General features: G+C 34.2%; 1 protein-coding gene across 1 annotated transcript in view; it reads right to left on the minus strand.

Annotated features, from left to right (window-relative positions):
- Window positions 1-76: 76 nt before the first annotated feature.
- Window positions 77-18,607, minus strand: part of LOC149194375 (protein RGF1 INDUCIBLE TRANSCRIPTION FACTOR 1-like) — a 29,355-nt gene continuing 10,824 nt past the window's right edge. The window contains exons 2-7 of the mRNA XM_089407658.1: window positions 11,365-11,430; window positions 1,893-1,935; window positions 1,533-1,724; window positions 1,372-1,446; window positions 1,047-1,237; window positions 77-311 (exon numbers count right to left, since the gene is read on the minus strand). Of these exons, the coding sequence (XP_089263784.1) occupies window positions 77-311; window positions 1,047-1,237; window positions 1,372-1,446; window positions 1,533-1,724; window positions 1,893-1,935; window positions 11,365-11,430 (802 nt within the window). The remainder of the gene's footprint in view (window positions 312-1,046; window positions 1,238-1,371; window positions 1,447-1,532; window positions 1,725-1,892; window positions 1,936-11,364; window positions 11,431-18,607) is intronic.

Raw genomic sequence — 18,607 nt, forward strand, 5'->3', positions numbered from 1 at the left:
GAAATAAGTTCAGAGCAAGGCCCTACAAGCCTGGTATGTGTAAATAAAGTTAAAAAGAATACGACGGATAGGAAAATCAATAGAGAGGCGATCGCTGCGGAATGCCTTTTCTTCGTCTCCGCTTCACAAATTCTGTTGTGGCCGTGCAGCCCAATTTCTTGCACCCCACGCCTCCGCTCGCACTCGCTCCTGACGAAGTGTGGAACGCCATGGTGTTGTCCAGAGTCGTATTGGGCGATATATGGCCGCCCTCTTCAAATTCCTTAAGCCCCTCCGACTGTGCAAACAGTAAATATTTTGAGAGTGATAAGCAGTTAATCCAAAATATTATAGACTGCTTATGAATTTATCAAAATGTAGTAATGGACTGCTCAACAATTAAAATCAAAATATTATGGACTTTTTTCGAAAAGTCGGGCAAGATTAAACATTTAATGGGCCACTAAACCAGAAATCATATTATGGACATTTTCGGAAAAATCCAGCAAGATTAAATGTACATTTAATGGGCTACTAAACCAGAAATCAAAACACTATACACTGCCCAAAGATTTCACCAGAATATTATGGAATCTTAAACGAGAAATCGAAATAGTGTCTACTGCTAAATAATTTGTCATAATCTTTGCGGACTGCGAAAAAAATTGTCGAAAGATTAAGGACTGCTAAACATTTTGTAAAACAAAAAAGAAAAAAGAACATGTAATGTTAAGTAATTAACCGAAACTGCTAAACAATTTGTCAAAAGATTATGAACCACCTAAGAAATTCGTCAAAAATGTTACAGACCGCTAACAATTAACCAAATTTTCTGGACATATAAAGAATTAGTCAAAATTTCATGTACTGGTACACCAGAAGTCAAAATATTATGGACTTCTAAACAAGAAATCAAAATATCAGACTGCTGAACCAATTCATCAAAATATTTTGGACTTCTAAACCAGATATCAAAATCTCATGGACTACTGAACCAATTATTCAAAATATAATGGACTATTCAACAAAATATTGTGCTCTATTACTGCCGATTGTTGTTCTTTTCTGAAAAACAGATCGACAATAAGCAGATTTTGTCTTTGTCGCATTTTCTCAACTTGCAAGCCACGGAGCAGAAGCGATAAGGCTCTTGTAAGCTTCTTTCGCAGGTGCTGCAGATGTTTCCAGATCGTTTGAAAGGCCGAGTCTGAGGCCTCTGGTTTAAGAAGACCACCTTTTCACTGTTCGTAGTGTACGCCTGCAAGAACAGATAAAATTCACAAATTTCAGTCCAATTTATACTTCAGGACTTCATATATTCTCTGGATCCGTGAAACGCCGAAGCTTTGAGTGGTTTGAGCAAATTTAAGCTCAGCCATTAGTGTAGCTCACCTGAACATATGAGCAATCGATATATTTCTCCATTTCGTCTAGTCTGATGACATCGTGATAGACATATCTCCGAATCTGCGAGCAGGGAAATCATCATTTCATTAGCAAGATAACCGTTGAATTACGGGGACAATTAGAGCAGAGGAGAAGAATTTTTTTACCTTGAGCCGGCGGTGGCTCTCGTCAACTGGCACGCAATGCGAGCAAATGCTCCGGCAGCAGTCCAGGCAGAAAAAGTTCTTCTCGTTTTTCTTTGCAGTCTCATGAGTGGCGCAGGGCATGAAGAATTTGTCTGTGAGAAGAGCATCCAACCAGGCCGGCCTTTCCTCCTTCTCGCAGACCACAAACCCATCCTGAACACACACAATTCATGCACAATTCCAATCATTTTCACACATTTGGCTCTTGCGGCGGCGCCCAATTGTTACCCCTATGGAACACAGACAAAAACACAAACGAAAACACAGACGAAAACCAGGAAATTTTAAGATCTACAAAGCAGACAGGAAGCATTTACTCACCATGTTTGTAGCCCCCTGCGTGTTGTTGTCGCTGGGAATCTTGTTGTATGCCGCTGCTTGTGCTATGATGGCTGTTGCAATTCAATGCATCACACTCACAAATATAGCTGGGTGGGTATACATGAGAAGGTTCAAAGGGAGGGAAGGAAGCAGTGAGATTAGGGTAAAGGTGAGAGGGCCAGGGAGCGAATTAGGGTTCCTTTCATCACCCTTTTGCCTTCATTATCCTATATATATATATATATGCTCGCCAGCGGCCCAGCCCCGCCCATCTAGCTACTCTTTTTCATAAATATGAACTGATCCATACAGAACTGAAAATGTGAGGTTCAAGGTGGCAAAGATGTTTTCAAACTTAATGAGACTGAACTTATTTATTTTTACCAATTTGTATTAATAATAATTTTAATAATAGAAATAAGGAAATTAAATAAATAGTGATTATTTCAATATTCCTAAGGGATTTAGTCAAACGTGACAAGGAATAATTATTTAAATAATGATTTAATAATTATTTCTAGAGAAAATTAAATAAATAATCATTTATCTAATTATTCTCATGGGTTTTTTTTTATTTAGATTAGAAAATAATTTAATAAGAGTGGTTTAGTAAATTATTTTCCACAATGAAAGTGATTTTACTATGGTAAAATCCACCTGGTTAAATCTTCATTATCCGATATATATATATATATATATATATGCTCATTTGTCCCTCTTGGTACCCGTGCCCTAGTACCCCACCCATCTAGCTACTCTTTTTCATAAATATGAACGGACTATGTGACCTCTTCCACTCCATACACAACGGAAAATGTGAGGTTCGAGGTGGCAAAGATGTTTTACAGAACGGAAAATGTGAGGTTCGAGGTGGCAAAGATGTTTTCCAACGTAATGAGACTGAACTTATTTATTTTTACCAATTTGTATTGATGATGAGGACGACTAATGGCCCCTTGCAATATAGTGCTGTTATGTTGAATGTTGTTACATAGCTGTTATATGGTATACGTTTTTAAGCATTAAATCAAACACGGCTTTTTTTTCTTTTTCTTTTTTTTACATGGGATGATGTGTAATAAATGAGTTAACTGTAAAATTGAAAATGAAAAATAATATTAGTTAATTATTTATATAAATGGATTATTAATGAAAATGTATCTGACAAATAAATAACTAAAACAGATTAAACAATTTGAATTTGAAAATGAAAAATAATATTAGTTAATTATTTATATAAATGGATTATCAATGAAAATGTATGTGACAAATAAATAACTAAAACACACTAAACAATTTGAATTTGAAAAGTATAACCATAATTTAGTTATCTTGTTTGAAAAAATCAGGAGTGAATTATTCAAACTAATAAATAAGTTAAACAATTTGAATTTGAAAACTAAAACAATAATTTAATTATCTTATTTGATACCTGAGTTTTAAAGGAGTCAATTATTCAAGCTAAAATAAAAATTTATTTTTATCAATTATATATATATATATATAGAGTTATGGTTCTGGCCAACGGGTGAGATTAGGTAACATGGGAAGGTGCAAAGTCGGAGGGTCAAGATTGAAAACCAAATTTAAAGCTAAAAGATATATATGTTTTCCAATTTTTTATAACTAATTTTATTTAGTTTGTTAATATTTTCTATTTTCATTTTAAAAAAATATGTAATTTAAAGGATTATAATAATATCAATAAAGAAAATATATTTTTTTAGAATAATAATTCTTATTTTACCAATAATTTAATTAAATAAACTATTTTAAAATTAATTTCATAAGTTTACATAACTTTTTAATTATTAAATTATTATTTTCGTGGAGTGGTGGAGTTAAAAAACAGCCTAGTGGATCTTGTGTATATATCACATCAGTAGATTTTGTGTATATCACTCGATTGAGATATGTGTGCCATATGTTGGTTATGTTGATGGGGCTAGTCATAGTACTCAGAACCTTTCCTCCACACCATGGGCTATATATGCTTTGAGTGGCAAGTTAGTGAGTTTACAAGGGATTTATATTGATCTCTCTACTAATAACATCGTTGAGTATAGCGCAGTGATGGAACTATTTTCTAATGTTATTTCTCATCGTATTTGTCGTATAGTTATTAGACTTGACTCACAACTTGTAGTACTATAGTTGACTAATGTCTATTAAGTTAGAAGTCTAACTATACTTCATATGTTCTTAAGGGTTCACCTTCTAGAAAGACATTTTTATTATAGGCAATATCAACACATTTACAGAAGTCTAACTACATTGACAGAAGCATTGGCTAATCGTGTTTTAGACACATATGGCCACATGGCCTTGCATACAAAAAAATATACATGCAGTCAAAACATGGCTATATAGCCTCCAAGTTGAAAGAAAGAAATTGCTCATGATAGAAAGAAATTGCATGAGCCATATTGCACAGTAGTTGGTTGATACAACTAGGCACGCTAAAAGTATGATGTTGCGGTCACATAGGGATCATATTGTCCTTAGTCTCAACTATTCCCTAGGTCTATCCCTTCATGTGTCGCTCAACCTCTACAAGAGTCTCAGCCAAGATCCTGCAATACCTCTCGTCCCCCTGTAGCAACATGTACTCCAATTGGTTCCTATTGTGGGTCTCCAACATGTTGAAGATAGGATGAATTCACGGGTCGAATGATTCCAACGTCTGCATGTAAAAATCGATAGTTAGTCTGAGATACATAGAAAATACAAAATAAATTGTAAAACTTAAAAATAAAAAAAAATGATCAAAATGCTTTTTTTTACCTATGGCACCCCGTCGCTCTCCATCAGGAATCACGAGATTTGGGTCTCCATGGAAATCCATCCTAGCATATGGATAACCTTTAATCATATTGAGTTGCATGCGTAACCATCAGAAGAATACTGATGTGAAACTCATAGATGATGGACCTTCATGTATGGATATGAAATCCACCCATCTTCTCATTTGCGGGACTCTCAGATCTAGGAGCTCGAGCAAGATATGTTATGGTCAGAGTAATGGAATCTGCTCCAAGGCAAATGAAATTAGAACGGAACCATAACCAAAGCTTTTCAACCATCCATCCTTTGCCTTGGTAAGTTATTCCTTCATGTTTGCAAGTACTCCCTCGCTCAAGTTGAATACTATCGGCTCTATGCAATCTAAAGCATATTACATTTGGGACCAGTTATCCAAATGCAGGGTAGCACTAACAACCATCTAGAAATGATAAACATGATTGTCCTCAAAGGAAAACAAACCACATCCTTTATCTTGATTTTCCCATCTTTGGTTGGTTGGGATCAAGGTATATAGTGTGTACTGATATAGTCTTTGAGAGTCTCTCCATCCCTTCCCAAACCACATAATGAGACAAGGGCACCTTTCCTCAATAAACCTGTCAAGAAATAGTTATCTTCCACCTGTATGCTAAGCATATGTGCTCCAAGCCTAAAAGCGTGTGTCTAAACATACCATGCTCGAACAAAATAATATAATAACTCCAACTATTGCCTCATCCCAAGAAGAAGAAAAAAATCAAAAGCCCACAGTTTCTCAATGCCTAGATGGTGGCTGGATCATTAGTTGCATTCATGTATTATTCTTCGTGTTCACTTTCTCTGCATATCAGATCCATTTTGTTTCGATGGAAACCTAAAACATGACAAGAAGAATCATTAGAGTGAATCATATGCAAAAAATTGAGAGAAATTTGAGTGAAACAAGAAAAACAAATTTTTGAAATGCTTCGAGCACACCCTACTAAAGGGATACATTGTGTTGCAGTGCCCTCCACAGTGAAATTTTTTTCTTGCCCAACGCACCTTTCAACATTGTTGTGGTGTGATGGGGCTAGGGCGAAAAATTAAAACCCTAGGTCACCAAAAATTAGAAAAAATATGCATGAAATGAAAAATCAGAATAGTTGAAAGAAAAAGGAAGGTGAGATTTCCTACCTGGAAGTGACGATACTCGAAATGATCCACCGAATTGGCCGCAATCAACTGTAGGAAATCAGGGGAAAAAAGCACTTAGAGCTCACTCACCATGAGGTAAAATGTAAAATGGTAAAAATGGAATTATTTTTTTCCTATTTATGGTCATTTTCATGATTATTTTATTCATATTTTATTATTTTGACCTAAATATGACCTAATTTTACCATGTATAAGATATTTTTAATTTTTTTGTGATGTTCTGAGCAGGTTAACCACTGTTTAATGTATTTTATGATATTTGAATAAAAACATATCATTTTGACCAAAGAGCATACTTTTATCACTTTTTCACGCTTTGTAAACTTAGGAAAAATGAACATCCTCGAGTCCTATTTCAGCTCTTTTTCAGACTCCAAAAATATGAAAATATTGTTGAGCACTTGTATTTTCGAACTCGTTAAAGTAAATGAAAAGATGTCAAATCAGTATAAGTTTAACCCTTTTCCTGGACTGAGATAGACTATTTACGAAAAATGAATACCTTAGTCGAGCATGGATAAGAGGTTCTCTTGAGTATCATTTTCTACCCTTTCAAACTCAAGGGGCTATTTACAAAAAAGGAACCTTTGGAGTTTTCTTTTTCACCTCTTTTTCAAACTATCTAAACATGAAAAAGGAGTCAAGTTTCACCTTTTATGGACTCGTAAAAACATCAAACATAGATGGACTTGTCGAACATGACAAGACCAAACCACTCCTTCTTAAGGTTCATTAAAAATACTCAAAGGTATTTATCTGAAGGATGAACTTACAATTCAATCATATGTTATCCTCCTAAAGCTTGTCAGAAACAAAGAGGTACTAACTAGAAATGGTTGGGGAATTTGAGAAAATAGGGTACTTTATTTATTAATGGTAGCGAGTCGCTCTTGAGCATGACACTCTTCCACTTCATCTTCGTGGTTGTTGGGTTGGGAAATTTGCTTGTATTTTTGGTTCAACACACCATATCAAAGCCTCAAATTTCATTTTTGGATCAATTCTACCAACTCCATTCAATGTCATTAATATGTTCAAGAGAATTCAATCAGTTGATATCTGCTATGATACTCTTAAGAATTCATTACATGCCTGTCGTTCTTGAATCAATTCCACATTAGCATAATTTTGTCTCAAATCATGATACTCATTTCGTGTCATTGATGGGGGATACATCAAGGCCCTCATGTGATGAATTTCTTCGTGTCGACATTAGTTCATTATCTAGGAAGTTGACTTAGAAACTCCCTTTGGTACATTGGAGCTTGCATACATCAATGACAAGTTTCCTCTCCCTCGGAAATATGTTTTCATCATTGGCCTTTGACCAAAATATTTTCTCTGGTGTTCGACTTCAACTCATTCATTCACACCATACAGATTATACTATAGTACCTTAAGAGCCATTAACATCATTGGTGGTTTCTCTCCTGTTTGTTAACGGCTTACATCTTTGGCCGACAATCAGATTGTGTCCACCATGTTCGACTTCAACTCATTTATTTGCATGGTTAGATTCATAAGTTGGATGATCGAGTGAACGAGATAGAAGACCTCGGGTCTAGTTTCATCCATCTGGGATGCTCTTTCAGAATGAATGCAAGATTATGAAGTATGATGGCTATGATCATATAGATAGTCATCTAATCATGAGTCCACAATTTTTCATCATTGGATGAGACTTCTTGATCATTATACATGTAACGTTAGCTTATGTGTTGAGCATGGGTATGCCTCCCTCAACAAAAATATCATGATGAAAATTTATTATAATAGATGATGATCTCGAATATTTTTTCTTGATCTGAAACTTGTCACAAGGTAAAGCACTTCAGTCATCAACTAATTTTTCTAACTTTGCGCTTTAGGGGGGAATATCCAATAGGCCATTTTGTCGCATGTTGTCAATAGGCCTACAAACCAGATCAATCCACATCCATGAACATTTTTTCATCATCCTTACACAAATCCATAAACATGAACTTTCCAAAAAGTCTGAGTTCCTGGGTCTCACCGATCAAAATTAGTGTTTTAAGCCCTAGTGCACCCTATCCCTTTAGCAACTTGCATTCAACACTGGGTTCTCCTTTCGACACCAGCCCTAGTCAACATTAGTTGCTCCTTGATGGGCCTGTGTTCATTCTATAAATTTGGTAAAATTAAAACGATTTATGAAGCTTCCTCTTCCAAAAGCTTCCATGGGTTGTCTTAACCATTTACTATGGATAAGAGGCTTGATTCCTATCTAATCCTACCTTGGATACTTCACCTCTTATCCCTTGAGCTCATCCTCCCATCATAAGTGGATCTCAAGCTCATTATGGTAAATCCTAAACTACAATCCCTCTCCTATAAATTTACTGCTATCCATAACAGCAGGGTTGGCTTTTAGAGACTAATCATGCCCTCATGCTGCTACCTTGAACTTAAGAGAATCATCATCTTCATGTATTAGGGTGCTATTAAGGTGTGCTTTATGACAAGGAAGGAAAAGTCAACTTGGGGAGAACTCTACAAGATCAACTATTATTCTTGGTTTTAAACTCTCTCCTATTTCTATGAACACAAAGAGTATCTTGTTTTCCTATATGAGTTGTGTTACATTCATATATTTCAATCCCTCACTGATTCATTGAATAGAGTAATTGAATTATGCTACATAGATGTTGTGGATCCTTGGCTTGTTTTGATTGCATATGCAGGTTCCAATTATAACATTCGGAGCTACGATTGGAGCTTACAAGAAAGGATGAAAGTAAAGCTTGTGACAGATTCCAAGTAATCCTCTTTCCCATTCTTCAATTTCTCTAAGGAAAATTCTATATTCTTTGATTTGTATTGTTCTATACCATTCCACTAGGTCTGGGGAAGATACTTTTGTCTACAATCGTAAACTCCATATAATAGGGGTCAAATAGAAGCAAATAAGAGAATAATGAAGAATATACTGGAGGAGGTTATGGATATTATCCTTACCATATTAACATTAAAAGAAAAAATGTAATAACATAGTCTAAAAGGAAGAGAAGCCGAAGTAAGAAAGGCTCACAAAATGTTGATATGGAAGTTGAAAATTCTACTATCCCTCAGTCAGTAGCATTACAAATTACTAAAAAATTAGTGAATAGCAAAGGAGTTGGCTTAAGAGGAACCATCCATTTTCAAAGAGCAACCTTTAATGATGCATAATTCCCATTATTATAAGGAAGAGATAAAAATTTAGATAAAATATATCCATATAAGAATAGGAAAATAACTTGAAAATAGGCTTCAGAAGTGGAAGTTTAGAGAATTGGACCCTTGGACTGCTTAAATTTCATGTGCCCATTGAAGATGTTCTTTATCACTTTATTTCAAAGAAGGATCTACAAAATATTAGATTAAAAATAAGAATAAATGAACTTAAAGGTGCATTGAGCCATAAACCTTTGTTTACGAAAACATTATCCATTGTTACTCTAGACCAAGGACATCAACATGGGTAAAAAATACCACCAAATTGCTTAGTGGAGTGAGATTATATGTGTTGGGAAACATCAATAAGTGGCTAAGTACAATACTAGAAGCCTAGGAGGCTAGTTCAAATTTTAGGAACCTTTCACAATGGGTGTCCATTTTAATATAATATTTGCAATAGGATTTGATACATGATGAATATTTTTATTAACATGATTTAAGTACCTATGTTACAGGAGTGTCAAGTTTAAGTGATTTCCATAAAAACCAACAAGTTTACCTTCAAATTGAAAAATAAAATAACTTAAAGCAAGATGGTTGGCAAAGATACAAATGCTAGAGATTTAATTTTCAACGGTACAAATATTAATGACAAAGGAAATAAAGCATTCCTTAAGGCACCCAAAATTGTTGAAGGGAAAAAATTAATAAGAGAGTCTACACTTACAGCTAACTAGTAACTGGAGATAGAATTGAGTGTAATTAGACCTTCATGGGTCATTGAGTTTGAAAATCTCATTAATTCTCTAGAAGAAAAAATTGAGTGATGGTTGGTTACTTTCATGAATGATGATGAAGGCCACTTAATATCAATTGAACATTTGTGCTATATATATATATATATATATATATATATATATATATATATATATATATATATATATATCAGAGTTAAGCAAGACATCATGGCTCTTGCAAAAAATAAATACATTAAAAAATGGCTTGAAATGTGGTTAAGACAAATCGTTAATCTAGAATAATGGTCAAGAAATGGTTGTCCTAGAATAGTTCAAAGTCCCAAATATATATATGTGAAGATCTCAATGCTAAAGTGGAGGAAAGATAAAGACATCGTGAAGTCAAATTTGTATCCCATGTTGTAGTGGAGATACACTCTGAAAAATGTGGAGACTTGGGGGGCTTCCAAGATGAAGCCTTTTAAGGGAATACTTTCTCGTTTAATTTTTTTTGTTTTTTGCTATATATTGTAAAATAGTTTTTTTATTATTTCAATATGTAATGTAGTGTACCTATCTAGATTATTAGGACTAGAACTAGAAGATCAAGAACATAGATTTTTTAGCTATTATATTATATGTTTTGATACCAAAATATGATCAAACTCTTCATTTTTGTATTACAATGATGTTTGGTTCTATAACATTTCCTAATATAAAATATTACTGTGAGCTAATAATAATAATAATCTTATATCTTAGCCTAGTAATAATAAATAATGTATTAGAAGGCTATAATAATATTTGATATTGTCTAAATCATACCCCATTATTGGAATTGAAAGTTTAAGCATGTGAAATTTTGGCTTTTTTTGTGAGTATTAAATTTATTGGTCAAATCAAAATGTTCATCATTAAATTGCATTTTTTAATGTTCAAATGAATTTAGCACTCTAGAAAACAAGGCACTTGGATTGTATGGACGCAAAAACCTAAACTATAATTTTCTCAATTTCAAGTTAAATTTTAGGTAAACTTGATAAATAAATCTTCCTAAAAAAGGCCAAAGAATCTATTGTTTAGACTATGGGTTATAAGAATGTGCTTTATAGCCTCATTTATATAGTCATGATTCATCCATTTGTATAACAAAACAATATATAATAATTAATTTAATATTTTAAATACCTTCATTAATTTTTTTTATTGGTTTTTTTATTATTTTCCTAGCAAATGCTCCGGCAGCAGTCCAGGCAGAAAATGTTCTTCTTGTTTTTCTTTGCAGTCTTATGAGTGGCGCAGGGCACGAATAATTTGTCTGTGAGAAGAGCATCCAACCAGGCCGGCCTCTCCTCCTTCTCGCAGACCAAAAACCCATCCTGAACACACACAATTCATGCACAATTCCAATCATTTTCACACATTTGGCTCTTGCGACGGCGCCCAATTGTTACCCCGATGGAACACAGACGAAAACACAGACGAAAACCAGGAAATTTTAAGATCTACAAAGCAGACGGGAAGCATTTACTCACCATGTTTGTAGCCCCCTGCGTGTTGTTGTCGCTGGGAATCTTGTTGTATGCTGCTTCTTGTGCTTATGATGGCTGTTGCAATTCAATGCATCACACTCACAAATATAGCTGGGTGGGTATACATGAGAAGGTTCAAAGGGAGGGAAGGAAGCAGTGAGATTAGGGTAAAGGTGAGAGGGCCAGGGAGCGAATTAGGGTTCCTTTCATCACCCTTTTGTCTTCATTATCCGATATATATATATATATATATATATATATATATATATATATATATATATATATATATATTCTTGGTACGCCCCGCCCCGCCCCGCCCATCTAGCTACTCTTTTTCATAAATATGAACGGATCCATACAGAACTGAAAATGTGAGGTTCGAGGTGGCAAAGATGTTTTCAAACTTAATGAGACTGAACTTATTTATTTTTACCAATTTGTATTCATAATAATTTTAATAATAGAAATAAGGAAATTAAATAAATAGTGATTATTTCAATATTCCTAAGGGATTTAGTCAAATGTGACAAGGAATAATTATTTAAATAATGATTTAATAATTATTTCTAGAGAAAATTAAATAAATAATCATTTATGTAATTATTCTTCATTATCCGATATATATATATATATATATATATATATATATATATATATATATGCTCATTTGTCACTCTTGGTACCACTGCCCTAGTACCCCGCCCATCTAGCTACTCTTTTTCATAAATATGAACGGACTATGTGACCTCTTCCACTCCATACACAACGGAAAATGTGAGGTTCGAGGTGGCAAATATGTTTTACAGAACGGAAAATTTGAGGTTCGAGGTGGCAAAGATGTTTTCCAACGTAATGAGACTGAACTTATTTATTTTTACCAATTTGTATTGATGATGAGGACGACTAATGGCCCCTTGCAATATAGTGCTCTTATGTTGAATGTTGTTACATAACTGTTATATGGTATACATTTTTAAGCATTAAATCAAACACGTCTTTTTTTTCTTTTTCTTTTTTTTACATGGGATGATGGGTAATAAATGAGTTAACTGTAAAATTGAAAATGAAAAATAATATTAGTTAATTATTTATATAAATGGATTATTAATGAAAATGTATCTCACAAATAAATAACTAAAAAAGATTAAACAATTTGAATTTGAAAATGAAAAATAATATTAGTTAATTATTTATATAAATGGATTATTAATGAACATGTATTTGACAAATAAATAACTAAAACAGACTAAACAATTTGAATTTGAAAAGTATAACCATAATTTAGTTATCTTGTTTGAAAAAATCAGGAGTGAATTATTCAAACTAATAAATATGTTAAACAATTTGAATTTGAAAAGTAAAACAATAATTTAATTATCTTATTTGATACCTGAGTTTTAAAGGAGTCAATTATTCAAGCTAAAATAAAAATTTATTTTTATCAATTATATATATAGAGAGTTATGGTTCTCGCCAACGGGTGAGATTAGGTAACATGGGAAGGCGCAAAGTCGGAGGGTCAAGATTGAAAACCAAATTTAAAGCTAAAAGATATATATGTTTTCCAATTTTTTATAACTAATTTTATTTAGTTGGTTAATATTTTCTATTTTCATTTTACAAAAATATGTAATTTAAAGAATTATAATAATATCAATAAATAAAATATATTTTTTTAGAATAATAATTCTTATTTTACCAATAATTTAAGTAAATAAACTATTTTAAAATTAATTTCATAAGTTTACGTAACTTTTTAATTATTAAATTATTATTTTTGTGGAGTGGTGGAGTAAAAAAAATAGCCTAGTGGATCTTGTGTATATATCACATCAGTAGATTTTGTGTATATCACTCGATTGAGATATGTCTGCGCTTTTGGTGGTGTAAATCTTATTTCACAAATAATTTAACTAATTAATTCATTTTCAAATTAAGTTCATACGTTTACCTAACTTTCGTAATGTATATCAACGCGGAGTGAATTATGGCATTAAATTATGGCACACATTTGAAATGTTTCAATTTCACATTTGTTTTTAAATTTATTTATTATATTGAAGTTACTTTTAAATTTAATATCTGGGCAAAGATGTTCTCCATGATAGCAGGAGAGTTGAATTTTATAGTTTAAATAAAATTTTAATACTTAATTTGCAAAATTAATATAATGAACCTGAACAAAGGTCCACAACATGAACCTGTGGTCAAACTACAAGTTGTTGGAATCATTAATGCAGGGTATGTCTCATGATCGATTCCCGCAATTAACACCAATTCATTATAATTTATAGTCGATCATTCTCACTTACAGGGGACTTGGTAGTTTAAAAATGTAGCGGCAAGAAAACGGCGGATCGACGGGTAAGGGGAGCGGGGTGCGGACGCCGCGGGCCACAGGCCGGGGGGCGAACTGAGAGCCTGAAATTAGGGTTTCTATTCTAAAACTACAGAGATGCACGTGCTCATCGTCTTACCGACCTTAAATAGATATTTTAAAAATGAGTTGTCGAGCACGGCCGGTAAATATCTCCGGCAGCGCTGATAGCGACGCACATGGGCTCAAAATTCCAAATTTCAGCACCCCTGGGTTGAAAAATGCAGCCGCCCATTTCAAATTTAAAAGAAAAAGCACCCGGTTTTTTTGAGGTATAAAATTTGATGATGTAATGTAATCTTATTTTATTATTTCCACCATTATTTTATAATTTCCTTAGGACGCTCATTTTATACATCAAAAAAACCCTAATGCACTTGTTGTGTTGAAAAATTTGTTTCTGAATCAGGAGACTAATATAGTTGCTCGATATCCTACTTACTCTAACTTGGTTATGATTCTTTCCTCCACCAAGACAAAAAATGACGTTATGGTGGCCACTAGGAATAAAGACTACAATAATGTGAATTCCTCAACTGGTCAAGCTACTGATCAACTTGCTAGTTCTACCGCATCTCCATTGGGATCGATCCTACTCCAAATTTGTTTCCTATCGAATTGAAAATTAAGTCTCCCAAAGGCGTTATCCATAAATCTGCATTCAACCCTCGTGCAAGAGATGATCATAATTATAACATAGTTGAGTATCTAGCTCAAGCTCCTTCAGTTATGTCAGCGCTCGAGGTGTTACAAAATTGTCCTGCCCAAAAGAAGGTTTTACTTTCCACAATTATATGTGTTGATCCCTCATATTCTAATCTTGTAGTTTTTAACCATGAGAATTATACGCCTCGACTTCTAGCATAATTATATTTCATGATTCAGGTTATCGTTCGAAGTAAGACCATCCATCGCTCCATTGTGGAAGAAGGATCTTCCACGTGTATTATGTCACTTTCTTGCTGGAAGGCCATTGGCTCTCCCCAATTAAATAAGTCACCAACTACTCTAAATGCTTTTGACGGAAGAGGATTCAAGCCTTGTGGAATTTTGAATTCATTATAAGTAGAATTAGGTGGCAAGAAGGTGTTGGTAGAATTCAAGGTTATTGATAAACCATTAGATTATAACCTTCTACTAGGTTTTACATGGGTTTATGCTATGGCTATTGTTGTTTCAACATATTTCAAAATTATTGTTTTCCCTCATAATGGAGGTATAGTAGTCATTGATCAACTCACTTTATTTGCCACGAGTTCTCAAGTTATTGGAAGCACCCCTGTTGTAGGAGAAACCCCACATCCATATCAACATGTCGAGGTGGGATTTCTTAAGGATTCTTCCCTCCTGGGAACCTTTTTCCTTCCTCCTCCTCTTCCTCATTCTCTTCCCAAAAACTCTAATCCAGTGTCCTATGTCAACATGATATATTGTTGTACTACTCCATCTGATCCTTGGATAGTGCCAAATGAATAAAACATTGACACTTTTGGTGACTGAATGCTTCTTAGTCCCATTGATCTCGACAATGAAGCCATCTATTTGTCTTGTGCAACACATTCTACTCTCTCCTCTTCGATCAATTGGGTTTATAATTATTTATATTTTGACACATCCTCTGATCCCTTCTCTCGTACATTTTCTACTTATAAGAGCATCATAGAGATCATGATGTTGGATGATGCACCATAGGATGACCATCACCATCGTTCCTCCTTTCCATATTCCTCCAGGGATAATCTTAGTGAAATCTATTGGACCAATGTAGTTAATATGTCTGTGAATTTTGTATCCATCCATGATATAGATTATGAGAATAATTTGTCAAATATTGAAGAGACTATCCTTGTTGATATTTCAATAAAACCCAATATTGTTGATAATGTACATATTGGTGCATTCTTCTCTCCCAATGAGATTAAGACTTTTAAATCCCTTTTCTAGGAATTTAGAGATGTTTTTCTCTTGGACTTAAGAGGAGATGTTAGGTATTGATCCAAACATTGGTGTACATGAAATCAAGACATATCTTGATGTTAATCTAGTTCGGCAGTGCCTCCGTCTGGTCCATCCATAGAAGGTTGCCATTATTAAAGCCAAATTTGAAAAACTTCTACGTGATAGTTTCATCTACCTACTATCTCTAACTAATTGGGTATCCAACATTTTTCTTGTCATGAAGAAACGGGGAACAATTCGTGCATGTGTCAATTATGGGACATTAATCATGCTTATCCTAAGTATAACTATCCTACCCCGTTCATTGACCATATTTTTGACGAATGTGATAGTTATGAAATATTTTCATTTATGGATGGATTTTTCGACTACAATCAGATCAACATTTTCCCATTGGACCACCATAAAACTACATTTATTTTTATATGGGGCACATTTTCATATCAAAATCTCCCTTTAGGATCGAAAAATATTGGGGCAATGTTCCTGAGGGAAATGAATTATGCCTTCCATGAAATTTAACACATTGTACAACAATATTTGGATGACCTGCCTGCTCACTCGAAACATCAGTTTGATCATCTAATGCATCTTAGGGCTATATTTTTATGTTTTCAACACTATAACATTAGGCTAAATCCACACAAGTATGTGTTTTGTGTAATCTTTGTTTGAATTCTTGGTTTCATTGTTTTGAAGCATGGAATTTGTATCGACCCATTGAAAGTCCAAGCGATCCTAGATCTTCCTTCTCCTTCCTCTCTTCTTCAGCTTCAATGACTCTAAGGGAAGGCTAAATTTCTACGAAGATTTGTTCCCAACTACGTTGCATTAACTAAAGGATTTACTCGCTTGTTAAAGAAAGGGGTTCCCTTCCATTGGGATGAAATTTCCCAAAAGGAGTTTGATTCCTTGAAATACTTTTTTATTCAAGAATCATTGTTATATACCCCGGATTACCAATGTGATTACCTCCTATACCTTGCCACTACATTTACTACCATCACTATGGTATTGGTCCAAAAGGAAAATGTAAGGACCGAAAATCCTCTCTATTATTTGAGTCATAATATGAATGATATCGAGATCAAGTATACTCACATTAAAAAGTTAACTTTGGCGGTTGTCCAAGTTGTCCAAAGGTTTCATCACTATATCCTTCTTCGCAAGACCATGGTTTTTTTCGACTACAACCCCATGACATACATCTTGTCACGACAATCATTGGGGGGTGAGTACTCCACATGGATTGTATTCCTCCAGGAGTTCGATTTGGAGTTCATCAAATCCAATTCAATGAAATCCTTAGTCTTTGCTGAGGTGATATGCGACCTTCATGCTACTAAAACTGAAACAATGTCTGACAATGAAAATTATATTACAAATGAGTCATTATTCCTGATCGATTAATATGAACCATGGTATGGAGAAATTATCATATATCTCCAAACCCATACTTTTTGCCTCGATACCTCTTGCTTTGACCAATGACGTATCTGATATCAAGCTAAAAACTACATTATAATCAACAACACCCTTTATTGTTGTGGTATCAATACGATTTTTCGAATGTGCCTCACCCATGAGGAGGATGTGAAAGCCATGAATGAATGCCATGTTGGGGCATGTGGTGGACATGTGTCTTATTATGCCACGACACAAAATATTTTGTGTTGGCTACTTTTGGCCTACTACATTTCGTGATTGAATCCTTACAGACCAAAAGTGTCATGCCTGCCAGATATACGATCATAAAACCCATGCTCCACCCGCTCCTTTGCACCATGTTATCATCGTTGGACTTTTTTCGAAATGGGGCATTGATTTTATGAAATGTAACACTCACTTAACCAGGGGGCATGTCTACATCATTACAGAGGTAGACTATTTTACCACGTGGATCGAGGCGATGCCTACATACAAGAACACGAGTGAAGCAACTGCTTTATTTTTCTTCAATCATTTCTTTGCAATGTTTGGTGTACCACAGGCTATAGTTATAAACCATGGGAAACATTTCCATAATCACATGGTGTATGAACTAATTGCTAAGTTGGGCCTCTCCCATGAAAGCTCAACTCCCTACTTCCCTCAGGTGAATGGGCAAGTTGAGGCCATCAATAAATATTTGAAAAAAATTCTTCAATGCATGATAGGGATCCAAAAATCATATTAGCATCTTATTCTTTATTCAACCTTATGGGCATATCAAACTTTTGTTCAGACTGCTACCAAGTTCACACCATTCCAATTGGTATATGTTCTGGAATAAATCCTTCCTATTGAGCGTGAAATTCCATCTCTGAAACTTTTTGTTGAGCTTCTCCTTTCCACTTCTACAGAAGAAGAGTGTCTCTTACACTTGACACGCTTAGAAGAAACCCGACATGATGTCGCCATGGCTAATGAGGCCCATAAGAAATGCGTTATGGCACAATATGACAAGAATGTCAAGCCTTATGTCTTCTCAGAAGGTGACATTGTCTTGTTGTATGATCAAGAGTCTAATAAGTTAGGATCGAGGAAGTTCGAGCCAATGTGGCTAAGCCCATACATTGTTAAATATGTTCTTCGTAAAGGGACCTACGAGCTTATTGATTTCGATGAAGTTCCATTGGCACAACCTAGCAATGGGTTGTACCTTAAAAAATACTATGCTTAATTTATTTTTATGTATTTCACTGTGTACATGTGTAGAAATTCCTTGTAGATTCAAACTGTAGATTGTAATATGCTAAAACAATTGACTTGAATCTACTCTACTCATCAACATAAAAAATAAACAATTGATGAAATCATGAAGCATAAAAGAGAAAGAATTCAATCTCGCATAATACAATAATCTTCTAGGGAAAGGCACAGTTAAAAACCATTGTTTGATGTATATTGAATTTATCAAAAAATATGAGAAGATTACAATGCTTTTCTCAAGCCCAACCAACCTCTACACTA

This window comes from Pinus tabuliformis, chromosome 2_2, assembly GCF_031772625.1.
Source record: "Pinus tabuliformis cultivar Carrire ecotype Pingquan chromosome 2_2, CPIR1, whole genome shotgun sequence".
Lineage (NCBI taxonomy): Eukaryota > Viridiplantae > Streptophyta > Pinopsida > Pinales > Pinaceae > Pinus > Pinus tabuliformis.